This window comes from Chiloscyllium plagiosum, chromosome 24 (genome assembly GCF_004010195.1).
Source record: "Chiloscyllium plagiosum isolate BGI_BamShark_2017 chromosome 24, ASM401019v2, whole genome shotgun sequence".
In the NCBI taxonomy this organism is placed as follows: Eukaryota; Metazoa; Chordata; class Chondrichthyes; order Orectolobiformes; family Hemiscylliidae; genus Chiloscyllium; species Chiloscyllium plagiosum.
Window position 1 is genome coordinate 2,928,841 of NC_057733.1, and position 23,436 is coordinate 2,952,276.

General features: G+C 42.5%; 2 protein-coding genes across 5 annotated transcripts; one reads left to right on the forward strand and one right to left on the reverse strand.

Moving 5' to 3' along the window:
* Positions 1–305: 305 nt before the first annotated feature.
* Positions 306–8,517, reverse strand: atp5pd (ATP synthase peripheral stalk subunit d). 4 transcript variants are annotated; one of them, XM_043714305.1, is made up of 6 exons: positions 8,439–8,517; positions 6,591–6,721; positions 5,024–5,120; positions 3,657–3,728; positions 3,483–3,545; positions 306–516 (listed from the first exon to the last, which is right to left on the reverse strand). In XM_043714305.1, the coding sequence occupies exons 2-6, from the start codon at positions 6,710–6,712 to the stop codon at positions 385–387; spliced, it is 486 nt and encodes a 161-aa protein (XP_043570240.1). In that variant the 5' UTR covers positions 6,713–6,721; positions 8,439–8,517; the 3' UTR covers positions 306–384. The 4 variants fall into 4 exon arrangements, with proteins under 4 accessions (XP_043570240.1, XP_043570239.1, XP_043570237.1 ...); XM_043714304.1 differs by having other exon boundaries at positions 8,468–8,486; XM_043714302.1 differs by having other exon boundaries at positions 8,435–8,453.
* Positions 8,518–8,543: 26 nt separating this feature from the next.
* LOC122561963 (BTB/POZ domain-containing protein KCTD2-like) lies at positions 8,544–20,995 on the forward strand. Its single transcript, XM_043714301.1, has 6 exons — positions 8,544–8,777; positions 9,372–9,480; positions 13,721–13,812; positions 16,008–16,103; positions 19,977–20,102; positions 20,399–20,995. The coding sequence occupies exons 1-6, from the start codon at positions 8,577–8,579 to the stop codon at positions 20,426–20,428; spliced, it is 654 nt and encodes a 217-aa protein (XP_043570236.1). The 5' UTR covers positions 8,544–8,576; the 3' UTR covers positions 20,429–20,995.
* Positions 20,996–23,436: the final 2,441 nt, after the last annotated feature.

A 23,436-nucleotide genomic window follows, 5' to 3' on the forward strand; every position in this document is an offset into this window, starting at 1 on the left:
CCACTTGGATGAGATAGTGGAGAACATACAACCCCTATAGTTGTGGTCTAGTGTGGGTCAGCACCTTCAAGAGATGAGAACAAAGAGAGAAATTGCTAGCTATACAGTAACCAGAAATGTTGTGGAGGTGCTGGTGGTGGCCTGGGATGGACAAAGTCAAAAATCATACTTCACCAGGTTATAGTCCAACAGGTTTATTTGAAATCACAAGCTTTTGGAGCAATGCTCCTTCATCAGCTCCAAAAGCTTGTGATTCCAAATAAACTTGTTGGACAGTACCCAATAACACAAAGGGGAGCACTCACTCAACACTGAGCTTGAGTTTTATTTTACAAGATATAGTTACAGCTGCAGACAGCACAAACAGTGGGGAGCAGGGGACATTTACAGTTCACTGATGGGCTTGTGCGGCCAGAAGGGATACTTTTCCTTGTCCAGTTTAGTTTCAGGGAAAGCATCATTCAGATCCTCAATGGTCATCTGGTCAAATGGAATCATGCTTTTGAATTTCGTCAACTGGAAAACAGCAAGTGAAAAGAACAAATGAGAGAAACGCACATGATCCAGCAAACTGATAACCAAAACGTTTATTCTCCGGCAAGTTACACACATTTTGTCCCTCATTCCTCACTCCCCCAGATAAACTTCTTCAGAGAGACCACCAAATAACCCACTCGGTAGCCTCAGTGCTCCTTAACATTGGAGTTGCACTGTGACTACTTTCTATTTTGTCCAAAGGCATACAATGGTAAAAACAGGATCTGAAACGAGGATTGACTTTGCTGCTGACACTTAGTCTATAATCCAATCAAACCTGGTTATGTTCACCAGGAGCTGGGGGAGGGAAAAGAGAGTGGGGTAGTAGTACCCAACAGAATGAAAAGGGCCGAAGTTTGACTGCAGACATGTCACGTTTTGGTACAACAAACAGGGGTGGGACTTATACAAGTAATGGGCCTTGGGGTCGTGTTGTATAACAGAGGAATCTCCAGGTTCAGGTACATAAGTTTGAAGTTTACGTCACATTTAAATAGGGTGGCTTGCCTTCATTGCCCAGTCTTTTCAGCATAGGAGGTGGAAATCATATTGAGGTTGTACAGGACATTGATGAGGCCTCCTCTGGAGTACTGTGTCCAGTTCTGGTCACCCAGTTATAGAAAGGATATTAAGAGGTATCAGAAGAGATTTACCAGGATATTTCTGCATATGGAAGTTGAGTTATAAAGAAAGCTGGGTTTTTTTTCACTGAACGCAGGAGGTTGAGGGGTGACTTTATAGAGGTTTATACAATCATGAGGGGTATAGATAAGGTTAATGGAAGGTTTCCTTTCCCTAGGATGAGGGGTTTCAAGACTAGGGGACACATTTTTAAGGTGAGAGGAGAGAGATTTAAAAGACATGAAGGGCAAACTTTTTGCAGAGGTGGTTGCGTGTGGAATGAACTTCCTGAAGAACTACTGGATGTGGGCACAATTACAATGTTTAAAAGAAATCTAGATAAGTACATGAATAGGAAAGGTCTGGAGGGATATGACCAGGAGCAGGTACATGGATGAGTTTGATTATGTTCGGCATGGACTGGTTGGACCAAAGGTCTATTCAGTGCTGTGTGACTATGTCTCAGAAGTAGAATTTTTCCTAAATAATCCAGTTCCACATAAGGTAGAATCAGATAGGAGTTCACACCATCCAGGGACCCCGGTGGAAAAATGATTTAGAACAATTAAGTGGGGACATGGATCAGTAATTGCAGTAAAGTGCCCAAACCTCAGTAGCCCATGGGCATTCATGTAATGATGGCCAGAGCCACAACTCATCACAGCACAACCTATGTGTGAGGGGCCTTATGAAAATTAAGTTAAGCACCGATGGTCGATGCCAATCTCATCTAAAATATAATTATGCAGAGGGTTAAAAAAATAAGTAGCCGAACAGAAAAAGTCTGATGACCAGAAATGACATAATTATAGTACTTTTAACAACATGTAGTAAAATGCAAATGATTCTCAGTCACATCACATGGTGAAATAATCAATTTCATGTGCAGTTTCTTGGTTTACCTTCTATTACCATCAATCCTGTGAACCAATATCTCTGTATCAAATCACCAAAATGACAACAGCATGAAGTCCACATTAACAACAGAAACATGACCTTGCAAGATTATGCAAGTCAAGGATTGCTTTGCAAACTATTTCCAATGTGACCCGGATAACTCTCCCTGCTTCTTAAGGGCAATTAGAGTTGGGTAACAATGTCTGAACTTGCTAGTGACACCCACCCATACATTAAAAAAAACTTTTGAAATGAACCTGACCCCAGATATGAGAAAAACAAAACCCTCTTAAAGCAGCAAAACATTTACATTATCAAAGTTGGCTTATATAGATGTAAGTCTTGAGTTTTTCAAGTACGAACAGCTTGAAGAGGTATATTCTGTCCTGGTATTTTTTATGGCGAGGTTGAAACAGATATATTGAGTGGTCTGCTCAAAGTCAATAAAGTAAACCGCTCAGGAGGCCTTAGTTTTTTTTTAAAAAACGGATTGGAAAAATAGAAGTAGCCTGAATGGGTAGGGTCAAGCTCCCAGAGAACCAGGATGTAAGTTTTAGCTTTCAGTAGCTGTTGGGTTGTGAAAGCTGCTACATCTCTCTTCTTTTGCTACAGCTAAAAGTTTGGGTTTTCTTCCTGCTGCCTGAATTGCATGAAACATAATCAATGTTACTGAATTTGCCTTTGCCACAGTTGTGCTTTTGGGATGTTATTGTGTTGGAACAGTTAATTAGTAGTTTATTATTTTAAATATTTCTATAGAGTTACAGTGACTTTTATTTTGTCTGTATTTTAACTGTAGTGTATGAATTAAGCTTGTTTTGCTTCAAGACTGATGGCTTGACCACTCAAATTGCATCCAGAATGCAAAGTCTGGCACTTGCCTTTAAGATAAGAAAATAAAATTAAAGGCTAGACTATCTCCTTGACACGTTTTGAAGGGGTTTGGACTGGTCCATAACATTTGCAAAATGTACTTTTATATGCTCATGTAGATTTCAGGCAAACACTCCATATTGTCCAGTGACTGACTAATGATGTTCCTCTCTCCTCAGAGGCACTATAACCAATGGTATGGGTAGGTGGTGGCCATTGGACACCTGGACAGCAAAGTCGAGAGTAGACCAAGCCAGGGGTGGTGCACAGCAGCAGCTGCTGCGGAGAACAGAATGTATCAGAGACCATGGCTAGCTGGAATTTGTTGCCTTCTTCCCACAACTGGGGTCTGAGCAGGAGTCCAAAGCCCAGGGGTGGCTTTTAGATAGGTCTCTTCATCAATAATAGGATGTCAGATAATAGTAGCAGATTTTAGAGAATGTGGCTGAGTGACTGCTGTGTCGGACCGAGCTGGGAAAAAAATTTGAAGGGATTCTGTGATTCAAAAGTTAAATTCTGTCAAATAGTGGTTATTTCTTCTCCCAGTGCAGTACCTCTTTCTCGTATTTGGAAATCCGATCCTTAGAAGCCTGAATGTAGGACTTAGCACTCTTGTCCTGTTGAATAAAAAGAAACCATTAACTGAATATAGACCCGGAATCTGATGAGTTGATTTGTCTGTACAACATGATCAGCTTGTGTGCATACACGAAGGGCCTGCTACTCACAGCTTCTTGCTCCTGGGCATTGATCTTCTCCACTTGGGTGTCAATGGGTTCTGGAATCGTCACAGCATTATACTATTTCAGAGCATAAGAATAGAGGGATAAGAGAGAGAAATTAAAATATCAATCTAAATACTTTCTGCAACTCTCTTGACAGTTTTATTTCACCCCTAAACAGATTACCTGAATTACAAGAGGTGATGATGTTGTGGTAATAGTACTGGATTAGAAACCCACCAATGGAATTTGCATTAAATTAATAACTTTTGTCCAGTGGTGACCATCAATAGCTGTTGCAATATGCATCTGGTTCACCAACATCCTCCAGGGAAGGAAATCTATCATCCATATCTGGTCTGGCCTAAGGTGACTGCAGGCTAACAATTATGACATAACCACCATCTGAAGTGGTCTAGCTCATCACCAGTTCAAAGACTAAAGGACTGAAGTTGGATAGGTGAAGTAGCATCAACTTAGGTGTCAGAAATTAAAACAGCAAACTCAGCCCTAATGACCCTGCAAAATCCTCCATATCAATATCTGGAGACTACTGCAAAATTGGAGAAGATATGCCACAGACTAGTCAAGCAACAGCTTGAATCATAGAATCATGGCTTAAAGATTCCAAACACCTTTCCATTATCTACCAGTAGGACAGACTCAGTGGTAGTGGCACAGTCGTATAGCCAGGAGGGGGTGGCCTTGAGAGTTGTCAACATTGACTCTGGAGCCCATAAAGCCTCATGATATAAAGTAAAATATGGGCAACAAAATTTCCTGTTGATTATCACTGACTGCCCCCTAAGGCCAGTACAGTTTTGGTCACCTTGTTATAGGAAGGATGTTATTAAACTGGATAGAGTGCAGAAGAATTTTACAAGGATGATGCCTGGACTCAGTGGTCCAGGGAGTAATAGGGAGAGGTTGGACAAGCTAAGACATTTTTTTCTTAGAGGGTAGGAGACTGAGGGATGACCTTATAGAGGTTTATACGATCATGACAGACATGGATAGGGTGAATACGCTCAGTCTTTTTCCCTTGGGAAAAATTGAGGACTAGAGGGCATCAGTTTAAGGTTAGAGGCGAAAGAATAAAAAGGAACCTGAGGGGGCAATTATTTTGCACAGAAGGTGGTATGCACATGGTATGCTCGACCAGCAGGAGTGGCTGAGGCAGGTACATTATCAACATTTAAAAGGAATTTGGATAAATACATAGATAGAAAACGATTAGAAGGACAGGGACCAAGCGCAGGGAAGTGGGATAAGCGAGGTCATGTTGAAAGAAGATACACAAATGCCATCTTTTGGGTTTTCCTGCCTGTTGAAAGTCCCTCCACACCAAAACAGGTGTGGCGCTGTTCCATCACCTTCTTTTCAAACTCGTCCACCATACCAGCCTTCATAACCACTTTCCGGTAATAGACCCAGTCAATCGATGGAGGTTTCTCAGAAAGCGACGTCAACCTGTGGGGAAGCGGAAACAGTCAGCAGGCTATGACCTACAATTAAATACAGATTTTAAAAAGGCATGTTCACCAGGAGAAGGTCTATTATTTTGAGAGAATTTTGTACTCAACAGTATGGATCATCAACCTAAAATCTGACCTTTGTTTAGAACAAAGAAAATTTACAGCCCAGGAACAGACCCTTCGGCCCTCCAAGTCTGAGCCGATCCAAATGTACTGTCTAAAACTGTCGGTCAATTCCTAAGCATTTGTATCCCTCTGCTCCCCACCTACTCATGCATGTGTCCAGATGGATCTAAAATGAATCCACCGTGCCTGCCTCTACCACGTCTGCTGGCAACGCGTTCCAAACGCCCACCACCCTCTGTGTGAAGTACTTGCTGCGTGTAAACCCCTTAAACATGCCACTTCTCACTTTGAAAGCATGACCTCTCGTTATTGACCTCTCGTTTCTCTTCCTCTGACTCTAGGGGCTGAAATGCCTACCCCTATTTCTTCTTTTCTTATGGACACAGTCTCAATCACCTGCCCTGCAAGCAATGCCAAGAGAGCCTTAATGTGCATCTACACCCTTCTTGTCCCAATCCTGGCAGTGTTACATGGAGACAGCATCATGAGAGCTTTACTTGCAACTTTGAAAGAGTAAAGGGAGGCACCTGTACAGTGTCTAACCCCATACAGTCCCTGTACTGGGAGTATTTGATGCAGACAGTTCAGATGAAACTTTAATTGTGGTTTCACAGGATAGAGGCAAATTTACCCTGTACCTAACATTGGAGTGTCCCTTTTTTGGAAGTGTTTGATCGGGACAGTTTGGAGGGAGCTTTACCCTGTATGTAACCCCATGTCTTGAGTGTATTTGATGAGGACAATTTCAAGGAAGTTTTACTTTCAGTTTAAAAGAGTAGAGCTAGTTTTACTCCGTATCTAGCCCTGTGACATAACTGTCCTGAGTGTTCATGGAGACAGTGTAGAGGTGGCTTTATGGAGTATCTAATCCTGTGCTGTCAGGAACAGTTGACAGGAGAGATAAGAGGGAGCTCGCTTCTGCCTTTCTAGCAAAATTATAAATCAAAATAGTTATGTGGGAATTCAGAAGAAATTTCTTTACGGAGTGAGCAGTAAAAACATGGCACTCATCACAATAGAGATCAACTGAGGCGCATGCTATACATATATTTAAGGGAAGCTAGATCTGAGGGAGAAGAGGAAAAAAGAGAAAAAAAAAGAGTCATGCTGATAGAGCTGGGTGAGGAAGGTTAGGAAGAGGCTCAGGAGGAGCAATAACAGCAGCATGAACTGGCTCAGGTGAATTGCTCGTTGCTTGAAGTAGGAAATGTTTCATCTTCAACACCGCTTACATTCAGAGTGAGAAATTATGAAGCGTCTTTGTTGGCAAATCAGATTTACAACAGATGACATTTTTGTTCCAAAAAATGCTTGTGAACAGAGGTAAGGAGACACTGACCTGCTAGACAGAGCATCGCTTCGAGTTTTCAGTGCATTAAACATAGCTCTCTGGTTAGGTGGAACACGTTCACCAAATGCCAACCAATCAACAGCTTTCATGGCAACTCGCCGACCAGACATTTTTGCAGTCTAGAAAAGCAGATATTAGAGAGACTGAGATTAGGAACACTCTATTCTGCATTCTGTTCTATTACCCGGATGTACTTATATAAGATATGATTTGTCTGGATAACACACAAAACAATACTTTTCACTGTACATCATGTAAAATAATAAATCAAATCAGTCAGCGTGTTGAAAGATCCTCCACAATTATATATCTGTCACAAGTACTGTCACACAAGCTTGATTTACAGCTGCTTTTCAAGATGTTTGAAGCATCATCTTTTGTTTTCTTTCTCCCACGTACCAAACTATATCTCTAAAATCTGGAACAAAACCCTACCCTACAACTGTCAAATATCATAAAATCCTCCTGGTTCATGTACCCTTGAGGCAAAGAAATGTGCCATGAGATGGAAATGTACAGGAATTCCTGAAGAAGGGCTAATGCCCGAAACGTCGATTCTCCTGTTCCCTAGATGCTGCCTGACCTGCTGCGCTTTTCCAGCAACACATTTCCATCTCTGATCTCCAGCATCTGCAGACCTCACTTTCTCCTCAAAGAAATGTGCCATCCTTACCAAGTCTAGCCTATGTATGACTGCAGATTCACAGCAATGTATTTGACTCAACTTGCACCAGGACAAGTAGATATGGGCAATAAAGACCCACAGCAGACAATTTTTTTAAAAAAACTACAGAGCCAGAGATACTGGGAATGATACCAACAAGAGCAATAGAACTCAAAAACTTCAAAACCTGTGTTTAAATTTAAAAAGCGTCATCATCAGCACACACATCTGGTATCCTGACTTGAAACAATACATTTTACATGACTGGGGCAATTGTACAGGAAATGTATTGTATAACTCTACTATTTATCCGATCACATAACTCAAATTTCATTCCCTTCCCATTCCTTAAGTGTCCTTTTCACTTATTCGTTGCTTCTCACCCTACCGCCTACACCCACCCCACTGAAAATCATTGTTCTTGTTGTATACAACTCTCTCCAAATTGGAAATAAAGTCATCAAGCAATGACACAGACCCATTGCTCCAATTTGTCCAGGCTGACTAGGTTTCCCAAACCAAAGTAGTCTCCCTTGCCTGGGTTTGGCCCATATCCCTCTAAACTTTTCTTATTCATGTATCTGTCCAAATGTCTTTTAAACGTTGTAACTGTACTGCATCTACCACTTCTTCTGGCACTTCATTCCAAATACCATGCTCTTTGTGGAAAAAGTTGCCCCTCAGGTCCCTTTTAAATCTTTCTCCTCTCACCTTCAAACGGTGTCCTCTAGTTTTGAACACCCCACCCAAGGGGAAATACCTTTGTTATTCACCTTACGTATGCTCATGATTTTATAAACCTCTCGAAGGTCACCCTTCAGCTTCCAACACTCCAGGGGAAAAAAAAAGTCCTAGCCTCTTGTTATAACTCAAACCTTTCACGCCCAGTAACATCCGTGCAAATCTTTACAAATTTAATAATATGCTTCCTACTTTACACCTTTGAAAAATATTCTGCATTTCGGTTAATAGTAGGGACCCTTTTCCCCACATGATATGCACTCACTGAAACTATCTCGCTATCTACGCTGAGGCTTTATGGGCTCCTTACAGATTACAATCTCACTTAGCCTTGCATTGTCAGCAAACCTGGACAGTTTGTCTAAGCCATGATACGGAAAAGGTTGCCCTCAACACTTGGTCTCCATCCCTCGGTCCCCCTTCTCACCTACCCCCCTGAAGCAGCCCCACAGCGACTCACTCCTCAATCCGACAAGGACAGCAAAATGGCGAGACGGAAACGGAATTACGTCACTGCGACCCCTGGGTAGGCGGAGGTTTGACCCGACACTTCCGGAAATGGCGGCTTGATGGCGGAGCTGCAGAACGCGGGGCCTCCGGGCGGTAATGGCGCCAGCGCTCCCGGCTCCGGGGACAAAGCCGCCAACAAATGGGTTCGTCTGAACGTGGGAGGGACGTACTTCGTCAGCACCAAGCAAACCCTGTGCAGGGATCCCAAATCCTTCCTGTGCCGCCTGTGCCAGGAGGACCCAGACCTGGACTCGGACAAGGTAATGGCGGTCTCCATGGTGACCCCCCCCCAACCCCACTGCATTGTCTCCATGGTGATCGGTGGGCAAGCCCCTCTGGACTGGGGTCAGTTTACATGAGAGCCCCATCCACACACTGTGTGTACTCAGGACCAGGTGCCACCCTGACTTGTTTGTGTGGCTCTGTGTTTTACTAGATCCAGCACCGTCCTCCCCACTCCTGGTCATCTTGCCAGCAGCAACACATTCTCTCACCAACTATCTCTGCCCGTGTTTGAACATGGGAACATTTCCTTAGCAGCAATTTCCTCAGGATAACCTGATGGGAGTAAGCACTGACTGGCAGGAAGGGTGACTACATTCTTGATCATTATCAGATCTTAGTGAAAGATCACCAACAAAAGCCAAAGGGTTCGCAGTCCTCATCCTCATCAACTGTCCCCAATCCCACTCAGGTTTTCACCAAACACTGTCATAATTGAAGTTATGCTGTTTGTATGGAAGAAATACGAAATCAAAACATTCTCAGTACATTCAAAGTCTGATTTTGCATTGTGTATGATCAATTTGTATTACACTTTATTTTATGTTTTGCTTTTTCTCTATATTTTACAGGATGAAACCGGTGCCTACCTAATTGACAGAGACCCAAGTTACTTTGGGCCGATCCTCAACTACCTGCGACATGGCAAACTGATCATTAACAAGGATTTAGCAGAGGAGGGTGAGAATTGAAACCTGCTGAAATATAACTTAGCATACTGATTGACATTAACATATTGCCAAGGATATTCACTGGACATCATACTTTTTTTTTCCTCAAACTTATACATTATTTATTAAACAAATGTATAAATATGCTCAATAACATTTCAAGTTGGACACTTGAGAAAGTACAATACAATTAAAAATCTTCTATACAGCATGTGACAGTCTGAATTGCCTCAGTCCAAGTTCAATTACACTTGAAGTTTATAATAAATATTCCTTGACAAAGATGCAATGCACGGATTTTACACAATTTTCAATCCTTTAGTTTACTATGGAAGGTGGACTTTAGACAGTTCTTTTCTCCATTAACTCTTTATGCACTTGTGTCAAGCTTCAGTACATTCCTCAGTTTACAATCTTGGACCTTGTAATGTGCCAGTCTGCAACATTTAGTTGTGAATGATCTTCTAATGGATAGAGCCAATGTGTTTCAGAAAATTAATAAGTGTAATTCACAAAGTTGATGTCCTCCAGCAGAATTTAATGTTTGGCTCTGTGTGCATCCCTGGAACAGCCCATAGCGTGCAGAGTCCTCAGCCACAGTGTTTCTCAAATTGGACCTTGACGATTGCATCTCTCTCCCGACACCTTCTCTGCAAAGGAACATCCAAAGGAAATGAACGACTGTCTCTTCCTCACCATTGCCTCTCTGGGTAGAGAGAGTGAAACTCCAGGCGTGTAGGGAAGGATCTGGCAGGGACAGCATTTCTCACCAGATGCCAAGTTATATTTTGGCATTTGTTTAAAACTTTATGCAATGCTCCTCAGGGAACGATATGACAGGACCAGTCATCTCCTTTTCAGGCAGAGCATTACAGACATTCTTTGCAGACCACGATATCATAGCTTTGTGGTCAAATATGTTTTACTGCATACAACTTTCAAGAAGGGACAGCTACATGTTTGAACTGCGAGGTGACAAGTCGCCAGGTGCTGATGGATTTCATCCAAAGGTCTTAAATCTCATTAGATTCAGAGAAGGTTTCATTAGATTATAAAATGGCTAATTTATCTCCTTTATTCAAAAAGGGAGGGAGGCAGTAGACAGGAAATTATGGGCAAGTTAGCTTAATGTTTGACATAGGCAAAATGTCAGAAGCTATTACTAAAGATGTTATAATAGGGCACTTAGAGCCATTGAGATATACAGCACGGAAACGTACACTTCAGTCCAACTTGTCCATGTTCACCAGATATCCTAAACTGATCTAGCCCTATTTGCGAGCACTTGGCTCATATCCCTCTAAATCTTTCCTATTTATAAACTCATCCAGATACCTTTTAAATGTTGTAATCACCCTTCTCCTCCACTTCCTCTGGCAGCTCATTCCAACATGAACCACTCTCTGTGTGAAAAAGTTGCCCCTTAGGTCCTTTTTAAATCTTTCCCATTTCACCCTAAACCTATGCCCTCTAATTTTGGGCTCCCCCAGCCCAGGGAAATTACCTTGTCCATTTACCCTATCCATGCCCCTCATGACCTTATAAACCTCTATAAGGTCACCCCTCAGCCTCCGACGCTCCAGGGAAAACAGCGCGTTGATTTTGAGGAATGATTAATATGTGTCCAGTTCTCAAAGAGATTGGATTGCATCATGAGAGATCACCAGTCTAGGATTTTATTTACTGATTAGACCAAGACTGTGTTGCACAAGTATAATAGAAAAAGCAAGTGTTCTGAAAATGGTATTCTAAACACAACATCTGTTGCCATTTGTCTTACATATTTATCTAAAATATGTACATGATTTGAACAATTGTGTAAAATTCTTTATCCTAACGCACAAGGCAAATGATCTAGATTGAGGTATCATTATTGCTTGCTCATTGAAAGCGGTGGTTTCACTGTTGAAGTTTGGAGCTTGATTTGGGTTTCTGGTTTCCTCATGTTGGTAGGGCTGATGGTACTTTGCGTAAATTGCTGCAGAGGATGATGTGGAATAGCTAAAGTGTTAATGATATGAGCTGTGATGTACAGGTAGATGTCAAGAAGCTGCAGCAAATGAAGAGCTAAACGTTGCAGCTGAGTGCAGAGGCGCATTTCAATATGCGAATGACTCACACTTTGCTTTGTTTTTCAGAGGATATATGATTTTCCTGCACATTCCCGACTCCACATCTTTTTCTCTCTTCGCGAGTAACGAATACTTAGAGGACAAAACACACTTTCCACTGTGGTTTTGTATCCATTTTAAATTCTGTTCCATCCTTTGTGCATTTTTGTTTGATGGTGTGGATTTTAGAAACTGAGTAAAACCATATCAGGTTAGAGAGTTTCTGAAGAAAGTCAAAGGCATGCTGACGAGTCTTAAACATTGTGAGGCCTTCAAATGTCAGTTATGGTCAGTACCTGCACTGACTGAGATTATTGTGACGATCCTGCCTTCTAGCCCCTTGCTAGTGACTATCAGTTTAAACTTCACCATCAGCCATTCTCAAATGAGAGAGCAGCCCTATGGTCCTCTGAGAGTATGGTGACTTTACTTATGTTTAGTGCAGTGATTCATTATAGAGGTGGGTTGACCATTACATTGATTAGCATTAAGTGTTAAGACATACCCTGCACTATTGTCTATTTGTTCACTCAATTAGACTGCCAAAACTGGGTTTAAACAGCTTGGATCGAAAGGTATAAAAGATGATCTGTACCTACTCTCCTCCCATAGGTCAATTTTTTCCCAAGCATAATACTTGAATTAAAAAGCTGAGTCACAGTTGAGTGAGTAAACTGGTCAGCTATTCTGCTCATAAGACAGTGAAAGGTGAAGGCCACACTTTGACATAGCAGATAGGTTTCATTCAGGCACTGTGGCTCATTGGTTAGCGCTACTGCCTCACAGCGCCAGGGACCCGGGTTCAATTCTAGCGTCAGATGACTGTCTGTGTGCTGATTGCACATTCTCTCCATGTCTGTGCGGGTTTCCTTCAGGTGCCATGGTTTCCTCCCACAATCCAAAGCTGTGCGTGTTGGGTGAATCAGCCATGGTAAATTTCCCATAGTTGAAAATGTGTTGCTGGAAAAGCGCAGCAGGTCAGGCAGCATCCAGGGAACAGGAGAATCGACATTTTGGGCATAAGCCCTTCTTCCTGAAGAAGGGCTTATGCCCGAAATGTCGATTCTCCTGTTCCCTGGATGCTGCCTGATCTGCTGCGCTTTTCCAGCAACACATTTTCAGCTCTGATCTCCAGCATCTGCAGACCTCACTTTCTCCTCAAAAATTTCCCATAGTGTCCAGGGATGTACAGGTTGGGTGGATTAGCAATTGGAAATGCAGGGTTACAGGGAAAGGGAAGTGGGTTGGTCAGGTGGGATGTTCTTCGGAGGGTTGGTGTGTACTTGATGGGCTAAATGGCTTGTTTCCATACTGTAGGGATTTTATCAAAAACAAATTACAATTTATTATATATTTCCTCCCTTCCCTGAACAAAACATGATCCTGGTTAAAACTGTACCAATGGATGCTGCCCAATAATCTTATGTTAAGTGTACATTTTGAATAGCCCAAAGCCATACAAAGCAGAGACCCAGGTTTCATTTGGATGCTGTATCAGTTCATCTCCAATTAGGTGGTGTTCCTACATTTGCCCTGTGTTATAGTGAAAAACATTACAGGTACTGAGTGAAATTGGACAAGGTGTAAGTTTGGCTGTAGGAAACTGGATGGGTTAGATATTGAGTATTTTGTTTGGACATGCCCTTTGTACTTGTATGGTACTATGTTGCCATTCACTTGTTAAATTGTCTGAATGTTCATGGTGCAATAGATTCTATTACCTACAGTGTGGAAACAGGCCCTTCGGCCCAACAAGTCCACACCGACCTTCTGAATGGAAACCCACACCCCTATATTTACCCCTGACTAATCCACCTAACACTACGGGCAATTTAGCATGGCCAATTCACCTAACCTGCACATCTTTGGACTGTGGGAGGAAACCAGAGCACCCAAATGAAACCCACACAGACACGGGGAGAATGTGCAAACTCCACACAGACAGTTGCCTGTGGTGGGAATTGAACCCAGGTCCCTGGTGCTGTGAGGCAGCAGTGCTAACCGCTGAGCCACCAAGCTCATGAAAACTGCCTTGTTGGTCAAATTTTAAGCTTGAGGCAATGTTTGAGCTTCTGACACTACTGCTGATGGAGTCAAGCCCTGGCTGAGTGCTTTCTAATCTGTACTTTATTTTTCCAGGGGTCCTGGAGGAGGCAGAGTTTTATAACATTGCGTTACTCGTTCGGCTGGTCAAAGAACGCATTAGGGACCTGGAGAATAGGACTTCACAGGTGAGAACCTACCCTTGGATTAACCATTTGGTAATTTATTTTACTGGAAACGAGATCGCTCCAACTCAGGTTTCTGACATCTCTCTGAAACCAGTCTATGTTTATGTACAAAAGCAGAGTGCGAACATGGGGATCATCAAAGTGTGTTGCACACATTACAGGACCCTGGACAGTGAAGTGAAGTTGGGAATGGAAATTTCAAAAGTAATTTATCTAATTTTTTTTTAATTGGCAGTGTCCTTAGGTGTTTGGCACAAAATGTATAGTCGGCGTGTTTGGTGATCTTTCAGAGACTGTTTAGGTTGCACCAATGAAAAAACAAACTCTCCAATGTATAATCCCTGACCAGATTCACCAGAAGCTGGCACTTCTAACCAGTAGGCCAAAGGAGACATAAGCTTGCCAACACGTGGCAAATGCAGTTTAATTTTGATAAATGCGAGATGTTGAATTTTGATAAGCCAAAATCAATGGTAGAGTCCTGGGTTGTGTTGTCAAATGGAGAGATCTAGAGGTTCAGATAAATAGTTCCTTGAAAGTGGCACACCTGACTTCATTGGTCAGAACATTGAGTAAAGGAGTTGGGACATCTTGTTGAGGCCACTTTTGGAGTATTACATACAATTCTGTTCGCCCTGCCATAGGAAGGATTTTATTAAACTGGAAAGAGTGCAGAAAAGATCTAAAAGGTTGTTAACGAGACTGGAAGGTTTGGGTTATAACGAGAGGCTGGCTAGGCTGGGACTTTTTTCCCTGGAGTATACGAGGCTGATGATCTTACAGAGGTTTATAAAATCATGAAAGGCATACATAAGGTCTTTTCTCTCGAGTAGGAGAGTCTAAAACTAGAGGGCATAGGTTGAAGGTGAGGGGGAAAAGATTTAAAAGGGACCTGGGAATCAGTGTTTCCAGAGAGCGGTACGTATATGGAATGAACTGCCAGAGGAAGTGTTAGAGGTGGGTACAATTACAACATTTAAAAGACATTTGTGCAGGTACGTGAATAGGAAAGGTTTAGAGTGATTTGGGCCAACCGCGGGCAAATGGGACTAATTTAGTTTATGAAACTAGATCGACATGGATGAGTTGGACGAAAGGGTCTGTTTCCATGTTAGGTGACTCTATGACTCTGTAACCAGAAAGATAGATCCACCATCTCTCAGTTGGAGTGGAAAAATTTCCCACATTTCCAGATATCCAAGTCACCAAGTCCCAGAGGACCACAGGATTATTCTCTCATGAGAGAGATGACCCGTGGTGAATTTAACCTGAGGGTCATCATGCCTCAGGACAGTTTGAAAAGGCGAGGCCTTCATGAATACCTCAGCTGATGTAGAAACAGTATTAGCTAGAAATGGACACAGCTGAATGCTATATGTGCGGTGAGAAGATACATTTGATCAAGGGTCCTTGAAGTTCAGTTCAATGGATCAGAGAGAAGCTAACCATTGATTTGGAACAAAGAAAGATGGTTATGATTATTGGAGGTCAATCACTTTAGAAATTCTGATGCTTCACTTCTTACCTGAGCAGATTTAGAACATAGAACATAGAACATAGAAGAATACAGCGCAGTATGGAACAAAGAAAGATGGTTATGATTATTGGAGGTCAATCACTTTAGAAATTCTGATGCTTCACTTCTTACCTGAGCAGATTTATCTCCCTTCCCTCTATCCCCTGTTCTCTCATGGCTGTTTCTGAATGATGCTGCAGTGTTCAGTTTCATTTGGAATTCGCCAGATAACCAAGCAGACCATGCCTGCATGCAGCAAGACTTGGGAATCATTCTGACTTGGTGTGATTGGTAGGAGCAACAGCCATAATGCTTTTGAATTTATACAGCACCATTAATGTCTGAAAACTCCTCAAGATGCTTCACAGAAATGTTATCAAATAAAGTTTGTCATGGAGCAATGGATAACTGAAGATTTGGTCACATGGACTGCAGTGGTTCAAGAAAGCATCTCACCATCACTACCTCAAGAGGCAGCTAGGGATGGACAATAAATGCTGGTCCAGCCAGCAATACCTTAAATGAAATTTTTTTAAAAAAAAGGAAAACTTTAAGGTTTGCCTTAGCAGAAGAAAAGAAAAGGAAGAAAAGGGTTTGTTTCTTTTTTGCCTTTGACTGCTTTATGAATGAATAAAGATCGCTATGCTAGTATTTCTAATTATCGCTGTTTGCTCCATAGGGTCCAGTTAAACATGTTTACCGTGTTCTGCAGTGCCAGGAAGAGGAGCTCACCCAGATGGTTTCGACAATGTCAGATGGCTGGAAGTTTGAGCAGGTATCTCCTTAATTATCAGTTATTATTAAATGGGATCTACGGTTTTGACAAGGTTGAAACCATCAATGGGCACTGCACTGCAACTGTACTTGCAAGTATACTTTGAACACTGAGGGGAGCTGTTATTGAGGTGTAAGGATTTTAAAAGCAACAGTTTGACCTAAACAGTAAAAAGTGGAAAATGACACAACCCGAAGTAGGGCTAACAATAATCCAGTTTAATCTCAAAAGATAAACAGAATGGAGTGGCAGAAAGGGGAGGGAATATATGCAACAGAATGCTAGGTATGTGATGCAAGGTGGACAGTAAGCAAATTTCAGTGGAAGTGAAGTCAATTTTTTTGGTCAGGAGTGCAGTTGAGGGTTGTGTTAGGCAGAATGTTGCTGAGTTTGTTTGAAATATCAGGGAGGACTGCTTCTGTGGTGCTTTATCCTTCTACATTTCAACGATGGCTAGGGTAGGAATTTTTATGTCATCCTGTAGACCTTTTGAAACAATGTTTGTATAAACATTTGAATGATGTTTTGCACTCAGTTTACCAGTATGTGGAGAGGATGACTGTGTTGCAATGCAGATCTACTATATAATATTAACTTGCAGGTGTGTTTCTGAGGAATTCTTCCAAGCTATTTTTAGCAAAGAGGATCTGTTTAGTAAAAGCTCCATTGCCCAACCTGGTTCTCATGGAGGATTTGGGGCTGGGGGGGGTCAGTGGTGGTGGTACAGCATAACACATTTATATTTCTTAATCATTGGGTTGTGTGACATGTTTTTTTTGGTTGATTAGATTAGATTCCCTTCAGTATGGAACCAGGCCTTTTTCGGCCCAACTAGTCCACACCGACCCTCCGAAAAGTAACCCACCCAGACCAATTCCCCTACATTTGCCCCTGACTAATGTACCTAACACGATGGGTAATTTAGCATGGTCAATTCATCAATTCACCTGCAATTCTTTGGATTGTGGGAGGAAACCGGAGCACTCGGAGAAAACCCACACAAACGTGCAAACTCTGCACAGACATTCGCCCAAGGCTGGAATCAAACCCAGATCACTGGCACTGTGAGGCAGCAGTGCTATCCACTGAGCCATGGTGCCACCCCACATTTATAACAATATTTAGCAGAATTTCTAAGCAATTCTAAAGACTTAAATTGGTCATTTGAGTAATGAGTAAGAGGCTTTTAGAAGTGCCAGGAAGCAGATCTAACTAATTAAACTATTTTCCTGCTATTTAAGTTAAAAAGAGCGATCTAGACAGAGACAAGCTCGGCTCCAATTCCTGATCACATTCCATGCTGTACATCTCTATGACTCTAAGTGGGTGGGGCTCAGGACTGCACTAAGTTGAGTATAACTCGCACTGATATTGTGTTTACCCCTGGTTTCTTAGAATCCCTGCAGTGTGGAAACAGACCTTTCGGCCCAACAGTTTACACTAACTCTTCGAAGAGCATAGAATAGCACACCTATCCTATCCGTGTAACTCTGCATTTCCCATAGCTAATGCACCTAACCTACACAGCCCTAAACACTATCGATAATTTAGCATGACCAATCCACCTAACTTGCACTTCTTTGGACTGTGGGAGGAAACCGGAGCACTCGGCAGAAACCCGTGCAGATACGGGGAGAACGTGCAAACTGCACACACAGTCACCTGAGGGTGGAATCGAACCTGAGTCCCTGGTGCTGTGAGGCAATAGGGCTAACCACTGAGCCACCATTCTGATCTGGTCTGAATAGAATTCATAGGCATGTGAAGTCACATGAACATACAAGTTAGCAGCAGGAGAAGGCCTTTTGGCACCTCAAGCATCAGGTCAGAAGCAGGTTGCCTTTCAATGTGGGATTCCTCTCCCAGTTAATTTGTTGGGCAGGTTTTTTTTGGGAGAGTGAGGAGCTTGATTGGTTGGTGTTCAACTCACTCAGTACCAAGGTTCATAAAAATCTCCCAGTCCCATCTGCACATTCTTGCCCTGTCCTCCTCTTTCCTGTGCCCCCTTTTGCATGTGCAGTGCTCACACGCTCTCCCTGTCTTACATGAATGTACCTTCTCATGCACATGTATGCACACACATTCCCTCATAGGCATGTGTATGTGTGCTCCTTCCATTATATGATCACCCATATGAGTGCTGTCACTCATGCATGCATCAATGTACACATTCTCCCTTTCATGCACATCTGCAAACTACCCACCCAACCCCCATTGGCATTCAATTTTTCCTGTGCATGTAGGACTATTGCTGGCAACATTCCCAGTGTGCACCCCATGTAGGCTCATTTGATGAACTTTGTATGTGTGTACAGATTACACATGGTTAGGATGGGGAGACTGCATGTTTAGATCTTTCCCTCATGTGCACACTGTACCAAGCTTTCACTCATATTCACCCATTCTCTCAGGTGCACACACATACTCTCACCCTGTATTGCATGTGTGCACAGCCTTCTGCAGGGATGAGACATGCACAAACCTTCCCTTTGTGTGCCCACATTGACATGCATACATGCATGTGCACACACAGGCCCTTCCTCACAGTGCAGGTATACAAGCATGCATAGGTACTTCCTATGCATGTGCATATGGGCGCAGGTCTGAACCGGCCATCTGCAGTGGCCAAAGAAGCCACTCAGTTCAAGGGCAATTAGGGATATGCAACTAGTGCTAGCTTGGCTGATATATCCATGACAGAGTAAAGAATAGAAGAGATATTCCCTGTCTGGTCTGAGAGTTAAGATTAACGTTTCATAGTTCCTGCTGAATCTCCAAGCCAGTGGCGGCCCAATCAGCACTCTGCTCATGCTGTATAAATTCGTGTTCCTCTTTTCAAGTCTGAGTCTTGTGTTCTATTCCTATGAATGCAAAACAAAACATTTTGATTTTTCTCCTTTTAGCAGTGTTTAACTTATGTACTACTAAGAATTGTTTTTAAAGACGAACCCTACAAAGACAACTTATCTTGGTTCTTTAACTTTTGAGGCAGCTACATAGTCATAGAGATATACAGTACGGAAACAGACCCTTTGGTTCAACTCATCCATGCCAACCAGATATCCCTATATAAATCTAGTCCCATTTGCCAGCATTTGGCCCATATCCCTCTAAACCTTTCCTGTTCATATACCCAGGAGCCTTTTAAATGTTGTAATTATACCAGCCTCCACCACTCCGCTGGCAGCTCATTCCATACCCACACCACACTCTGCACGAAAAGGTTGCCCCTTGGTCCCTTTCATATCTTTCCCCTCTCACCTTAAACCTGTGTCCTCTGGTTTTGGAATCCCCCACTCCAGGGAAAAGACCTTGCCTGCTTACACTATCCATGCCCTTCATGATTTTATGAACCTCTATAAAGTCCCTCCATTTCCGACGCTCCAGGGAAAATAGCCCGAACTATTCAACCTCTCCCTGTAACTCCAACCCTGCCAACATCATCTCAGATGAACTCCGATGTTCAGAGGTATTTGAAATCAAACAGCAGAGGCAGTAGCTGTGAAGGCTCACTGCTGGGTCACACAACAGTGCAGGTGTCTTTCTTGTTTGATTCACTGACCATGTGACCCTTGTCTCCTTTTGATCTTTTTTCCCCCCAAAGTTCCAAAACAATGCAACAGCTTATAAAACAGTGATTACTGCTCCTGGAATTTGGGGAAATCCTACACTGAAAATACCTCAAAAAAAGGAGCAGCTCTTACAGCCATAATTATTTCCTGTCCTCCATCTTAGATTAGCGAGAGATCTCTCCAAATGTTTGCAGTATCTCATTAATGGAGAAAATGTCTGTGCAGCAGGAGGCATGTGTAATTATACTTGGTGCACTAATAAATGTATTACACGTAATTTAAATTCCATGTTCTTTCACAGCTCATTAGCATTGGATCCTCCTATAACTATGGCAATGAAGATCAGGCTGAATTCCTTTGTGTTGTCTCCAGGGAGCTAAATAACTCGACTAATGGAATTGTCATAGAGCCCAGTGAAAAAGCCAAGGTACTGCTCTGCCATCCATTCACCTCTAGTTCTCTCTCACACTCTCGCTGCCACAAGACATGCCGACCTCATGCTGGCAAGTTACGACAGTTTGAGATATTCTTTGCATTTTGTTGTTACTGGTTAGAATGTGGAACGTGCTAAAGTGGAGAAGGTCGGACAGCTGGACAGAAGGGATGGGGGATACTTGACATGGTGGGGTTGAGATCTACCAACTTGGGTTTGCTTGACCAAATTTTCCCACCCCTTTAAAACCTCTAATGAACTTATCTCCCGATATTATTTTCTGGAAACAGATTCTGCAAGAGCGAGGCTCAAGAATGTGACTTACTGAATCGGAATTGCTGTTTCAATTCTGAACCTTGAGGAGGAAGCCTCCACTAGTTGGGGGCATCAAACCTTTGCCACACTCAGACACCGGCCTCTTGATGTTTTGGTTCACATGGGCCTCCTTGATCAGTGGGCTCATTTTACTGAAGAACTCAACCTCTCTGCCTTTCGCTTGAAGCCTGTGAGAGGCTTACAGCACTACTCAAGAATTAAAGCTGCCAAATCTCCCCATGTTTTTTTTTGTTGTTGCGTGATAAGTATATATTCAACCAATGCATTTAATTGCCTTTAACGGACCTGTGGTGTTGCTCATTCCTTGGCGACTAGAAAGCAGAGCCAGTGTATCATTGTATCTGCTTTGTGAGAATTCCTTTCTGTTCTTCCTATGGATCATTGTGTGCATGGATTTCACTCAGTGACTTTTGAGGGGAGGTGAATGATGCAGTATAACAATTGAGTAAACAATTATGTGAAATTCCACAATTCTTGTCAATCTTGTTCCTCTTTCATCGCTGTACTTTTATGACATGATGATGGGATGATTAAACCACACAGTATTGTCATTGAAGTGTGCTGCATTTATAGATCTTTTGAACTCTGACAATTTGAAATGTTCAACTCATGTGACATACAGTTCTAGGTTACGTCCTTCAAAATGTAGGTTGTGTTGAAGTTAGTTGAAACTCTACGACACTGGTATAGTAATGGTGGGGAAAGGTCTCTGTATAACACCTGTACAGAATGAGGACAGATCTGTCAGTGTACAACACTGGGGTACTGTACTGGTTGGGTCAGGTCTATCACTATAACAATACAGTACTGATGGATACAGGTACAATACCATTGGGTTCAGGTCTGTCAGTGAACAGGTACAGTAGTTTTCTCATTATATAACATGGGGTAGTACTAGTAGCTAGAGGTCGATTGCTGGATAATACCCCATGGAACCCCTGGTGGGGACAGTTCTCACTATATTGCACAAACATGGTACTAGTGGGTGAAGTTCAGTCATGAAATAACATTGGGGTCAGGTCATACTGTACAATGTGGGGACAGTACTAAGTGGTACAGGCCTGTCTCTCTCTGTCACAATTGATTTTAGGTCACTGAACAACACCAAGGTTGCATATAGGTGGGCACAGTTGTTCACTGTATAATGGGTAAAGATAGGTCATTGTATAATCCAGATACAGTACTACTGGGCAAAGCTCTGTGTCTTTCTACAGTTCTGTCTGCAAGATGCACTGCGGCAACTTGTCAAGCTTCCTTCAATAGGCACGTTCCAAACAAGTCTTCTACCAGCTCAGAAGGACAAGAGCAGCAGGTGCATGGGAGCTCCTCAAAGCCATGCACCATCCTAACTTGGAACTATATTGCTGTTCATTCACTGTCTATAGGTCAAACACCCATTCCTAATGGCACTGCGGCAATTCAAGAAATCTGTTTCTCACACCACCTTCAGAGCAATAAACGCTGGCCTTCCAGCATGTCACTGACTGCAATCAGGGCTTTTGGGAAGTTCTACATTTTGAAGTTGTTCTGATGTGTTTTTAAAGGGAGTATTAAATGCATATTATTTGAAGTCTTGAAAACACCAAGGTAAGATCCCTCCCTGCTTTGTGTATAAGATAAGACATGGTTCAAACAATGTAGCAAAATGGCACTCATTCAAGTCAGATAGTGATCAAGAAAAAACATTTTTGTTCTTTCTTCCTATTATTTCTGAATTTGCTGGGCAGTTTCCTGCCTCTGCTAGTCAGAGCACTATGCATAAATCAAAAATTGGACTCAGTTGTCTCTATGGTAACATTTTTCTCTGCCCTTTAACTTTGATGCATGGTGCTAAGCCCAGCTACAACACCCATCTTTCCTAGTACCACTTATTGCTAATTAAGTGCTGAAACCAGCACTTTTGGTATATGTCTCAGCTATTGACAGTGATCCTGCTATCCTATGGGCTTGCAATTCCTCTCTATTGTGTTTGAATAAGTCAAGAAACCCTTTGAGTTTTAAATTAAAAATTGTCAACAAAAATGACATGATATCTACAATTTACTTTTATTACAAACATATATACATCCTTAAAATTGTTGTGTAACTTTAACCTTCATTCATTCTTTTAAAGAGCATTTCAGAAGCATTGTGTATCGTACAAACATTCATCCTGGTTTTGTTCAGTCTGAGTGTCATGCTTGAGCACCATGCCTGGTTGCAGAGCACTACAATTGGCTACTCAAGTGGGGAAGTTCATTCCTGTTTCCCAAGTTCATCGTGGTCTTTTCTTCTCGTCCAATTCCTGCAGTTGTTTTTCTCTCCGTTCCAGGATCACCTGCAGCTTTTCATTATATTTGTCACGTTCCTTAGCACGAATCTCTTCAATATCTGGGAAGAAACTGTGCCTGTTCAACACACACAACAATGCCAGGTAGTGCAAGTCATGACGAGCTACTTCACAACTTTATGCCTGACACATTCCTCATTGCCCTCAGGACATTAAAACTAAATCACAGCTGGCATATGCCTCAAACTACATGTGGGCTCAGACCATGCAGGGGCCACAGCTTTCACCCTGACATGTTTAAAAAATACCTAACTGCCTTAAGTACAACACAGCACTTTGCAAGAGTCCAGAAGTTACTAAATTTAATTAAATGTGTCAGAGGTCACTGGTGCGATTTGAACTGATTACCGCTGAATATTAGTGTTGGTCGTCATTACCTCAGCAAGTCACTTTCAACAAAATTATGATTTGGAGATGCTGGTGTTGGACTGGGGTGTACAAAGTTAAAAATCACACCACACCAGGTTATAGTCCAACAGATTTAATTGGAAGCACTAGCTTTCGGAGCGACGCTCCTTCTGGGGGGAGGGGGCACCACCAGTCTCTGGGCAAGGAAGGTGGGGTGGGGAATATCACCACGGGGAGAGGAGGGGAACACCTCAGTTGCTCGGGAGGAGGATAGGAAAGGGCGGGAAGGAGTGAGCACTCCAGTCCCCGTGGGTG

What these genes read in the sequence shown, in the direction of transcription:
- LOC122561963 (XM_043714301.1), top strand. Translation starts at nt 8,577, where the DNA reads ATGGCGGAGCTGCAGAACGCGGGGCCTCCGGGCGGTAATGGCGCCAGC. An exon ending in CAGACCTGGACTCGGACAAG is followed by an intron (nt 8,778 to 9,371) that starts GTAATGGCGGTC and finishes TATATTTTACAG; the next exon opens with GATGAAACCGGTGCCTACCT. An exon ending in ATGGCTGGAAGTTTGAGCAG is followed by an intron (nt 16,104 to 19,976) that starts GTATCTCCTTAA and finishes GTTCTTTCACAG; the next exon opens with CTCATTAGCATTGGATCCTC.
- atp5pd (XM_043714305.1), bottom strand. Translation starts at nt 6,712, where the DNA reads ATGTCTGGTCGGCGAGTTGCCATGAAAGCTGTTGATTGGTTGGCATTT. An exon ending in AGCGATGCTCTGTCTAGCAG is followed by an intron (nt 5,121 to 6,590) that starts GTCAGTGTCTCC and finishes GCTTCCCCACAG; the next exon opens with GTTGACGTCGCTTTCTGAGA. An exon ending in ATGCCCAGGAGCAAGAAGCT is followed by an intron (nt 3,546 to 3,656) that starts GTGAGTAGCAGG and finishes TTTATTCAACAG; the next exon opens with GACAAGAGTGCTAAGTCCTA.